This window comes from Centruroides sculpturatus, unplaced genomic scaffold, assembly GCF_000671375.1.
Source record: "Centruroides sculpturatus isolate CEXI.00-Female unplaced genomic scaffold, Cexi_2.0 scaffold18, whole genome shotgun sequence".
NCBI classification, from domain to species: Eukaryota; Metazoa; Arthropoda; class Arachnida; order Scorpiones; family Buthidae; genus Centruroides; species Centruroides sculpturatus.
In genome coordinates this window covers 49,588-52,570 of record NW_019384302.1, presented here as the reverse complement: position 1 = coordinate 52,570, position 2,983 = coordinate 49,588, and the positions used below count along the sequence as shown (strand labels likewise).

The 2,983-nt window shown below is 30.7% G+C and overlaps 1 protein-coding gene across 1 annotated transcript; it reads left to right on the top strand.

The window, feature by feature from the left end:
* The first annotated feature begins 819 nt into the window (after nucleotides 1-819).
* Nucleotides 820-1,641, top strand: LOC111642583 (histone H1-III-like). Its single transcript, XM_023388977.1, has one exon. The coding sequence runs from the start codon at nucleotides 869-871 to the stop codon at nucleotides 1,436-1,438; it is 570 nt and encodes a 189-aa protein (XP_023244745.1). The 5' UTR covers nucleotides 820-868; the 3' UTR covers nucleotides 1,439-1,641.
* Nucleotides 1,642-2,983: the final 1,342 nt, after the last annotated feature.

Sequence of the window (2,983 nt, the reverse complement as noted above, 5' to 3'; positions counted from 1 at the left end):
CATTTTGAATACCGAAGTACAGTACATAGAAGACAATGCTAAATCACGTGGTTATTTTAGGATATAAAATACATTTTTATAACTTTTTATATACCAAATAATGTTAAAATATATACGAAAAGAATATTTGGATTATTTAATGTCGAGTGAATATTAGAAATAAGGGGAACATGCATAGAAGTTAAGGGGAAGTCGACATTAATCGCTGTAAAATTTAATTTAGAAATAGTCAAATTTATAAATAAATGAGTATTTTTAGCGATATCAAACTGTTTAAATCAAAAAAGTTTAATTTTTAAAATAAAACAGCATTAAAAATATTAATAGAAGCGAACGTATAGATGAATTGGGATAGGAGTTTGTGCTGCAACGTCGCACTTCTCGCTTCGTTTAAACGTGTTTAAATGAGTTATAAGTTAACAATTTTAGTTTTTATTAAACATTTTGAGATAAAGAATATTTTAAAATCGAAATTTTTCAAAAATTTAGTTAATTATTAACAAAAACAAACGATTAATTCCGAGTGGCTACATTAGTGACGTGGACAAGATCATTTTCGCATTTAATTTTTGTATGGAGAATCCCTGCAATGACGATCGATCGAGTGTTTTCTTATAGAACAAACTAAGAACTTTGCGATAAAATAATTAATTCTTCGATAATTTTCAAGTTTAATTAACAAATCGTGCTTTGAACGTTAACTAAAAGCACAAGTTGACAGGTAGAAGCGAAGCCACGGCGTAGATATCGTGTTTTCGGCTCTCCCGGAGGTTCGCCAGCACACTATATATAAGGCCGAGCAACCGGCACCAGCGCAGTTCTGCTGTGTCGTCACTGATAACAAGTCGTATCGCTGTACTCTCTCACCATGTCGGAAGCCGTAGTAACCGAGACCGCTCCTGCGCCTTCACCTAAGAAGAAGATTGCACGCCGTAAATCTCCAAAGACTAAACCCAACCACCCAAAGATTTCACAAATGATCAACGCAGCCATCGTAGAGCTGAAAGATCGAGGAGGCTCGTCGTTGCAAGCCATCAAGAAATACATCGCATCGACTTACCAAGTGGATGTGGAGAAACTGGCACCTTTCATCAAGAAGCATCTGAAGCTGGCCGTAAGTGATGGCTCTCTTATACAAACTAAGGGAAAGGGTGCTAGCGGTTCGTTTAAAATATCCGTTTCTGGCAAGAAGAGCGAAGCCAAACACGCTCCCAAGATCAAAATCGTGGCTAAGAAAGTGGTCAAACCGAAACCCAAGTTGGAGAAGAGCAAAAAAGTGGCCAAACCGAAAACCAAAGTTGTTGCCAAAGTCAAAAAGGTGAGCAAAGTCAAAGCTAAGAAGAACCCGGTTAAGGCTAAGGCACCCAAACCCAAAAAAGCCATGAAGAAAGGCAGCAAGTCGAGTAAAAAGGCACCGAAGCAGTCGAAGACTGTCTAAAAATTGACATTTCTAAATTGTAAATAGCATTTTTTTTTGGTGTTTAAATGTGTATCTCGAGATTACAATTCATCTTTTAGTATCCATTCGTAAAGACAATTCTCATCTGTAAAAACTCATTTTGTCTCGTGTTTGTATGTGGTGTACAGTATTTTGTAATCATTATTCACAAAACAATGTAAATAAAACGTTGTTTAATCGAATTTCTCACGTTTCTTTTAATTTAAAAAAATGTATCAAAAACATTCGACAGCATCGAAAAATCTCTACCTCTACCCTTTCTAATTATACTTTTATTTCTTGACGTCACGAAGAAAGTCACCTTGGAATAATCGTCAGCATCCGGGCACGAAACGTCATTAATAAATTTTTAATGTACGTCTCCAATCTTTTTTCTTTGGGGGAAGAAATCTTCACGAAATACTTGATTCTATATTAACTATTTCGTGAAAATTATTATCACTGGAATATAACTCAATTTAATTAATTGATATACAATAATTTAACAGCATGACAGAGTTTTAATTAACAATATTAAGTATAATAATTAATATTACAATTGCACTTTTACTAATTGTGTTTATGCAATTTTTGATTAGAAAAATTTGAATTTTTACATCATTTCTTCAATTATTCACATTAATTAGAATACTTTTAATTAAAAAAAATCTCACTATATAGATTTAGAATCGACTTTTAACCTTAAAAATCCTTATTTTTATCCATTTATTGATTATACATAAGTCAATAATGCTTATTTTTTACTGTATTTTTACAAAATATTTCCATTTTTTTCTGTATAAAAACAATAAAAACATATTACAGAATACGTAGGAATAATTACAATAAATAAATTACTTGTGTGTCTGGTTTCAAGAAAGGCGTGCCTGTCTGTCAGTCACGGTCTATAAATGAAAAACAATTCAAATTTGGTATTTTTTTATTGTGTCTTTGTGTATGTTATTTACACTATTTTATTGACTTCTACTCTTTCAAACAACGTGTAAATTAAAATAATAAAAATATATTGATTGTGGCTTTCAAAATTCTAGTTTCTTATACAAATCTTTTAGGTAAAATTATTTATAAAATAATATATTCTTTATTGATGTTTACAGCGTGACAGCCAGACAAAACTTATACTTAAATAATTAATTTATTAAAATTGTTCTCGCGTATTCTGTAATATATTTTATCATTTTTATGCAGGAATAATTAAAATATTCTATAAAAATCCAGGTTTATAACCAACACGAATGTGTACTTAATCAATAAGTGGATAAAAATAAAGACTTTCAAAGTTAAAAATCAATTTTAAATGTGAATAATGCATTATTTTGACACTAAAAAATATTCAGAATGCTAACAAGATTTTAATTAATTTAAATAATTAAAGAAACGAGGCATTACAGAAGCTCTTCTTCTAGAAATAAATTGTAATTCAGTACAACAGTAGTACAAAAAACAGTGTGATATTGTCGAAGCAGATAGAAGAAAATATAAAAAATAAATAAATTAAAGTCTTGCTGAAAAGAGAGAGGATTT

Bases quoted from the DNA above. Each gene is read 5' to 3' on its own strand.
- LOC111642583 (XM_023388977.1), top strand. From the start codon at position 869: ATGTCGGAAGCCGTAGTAACCGAGACCGCTCCTGCGCCTTCACCTAAG.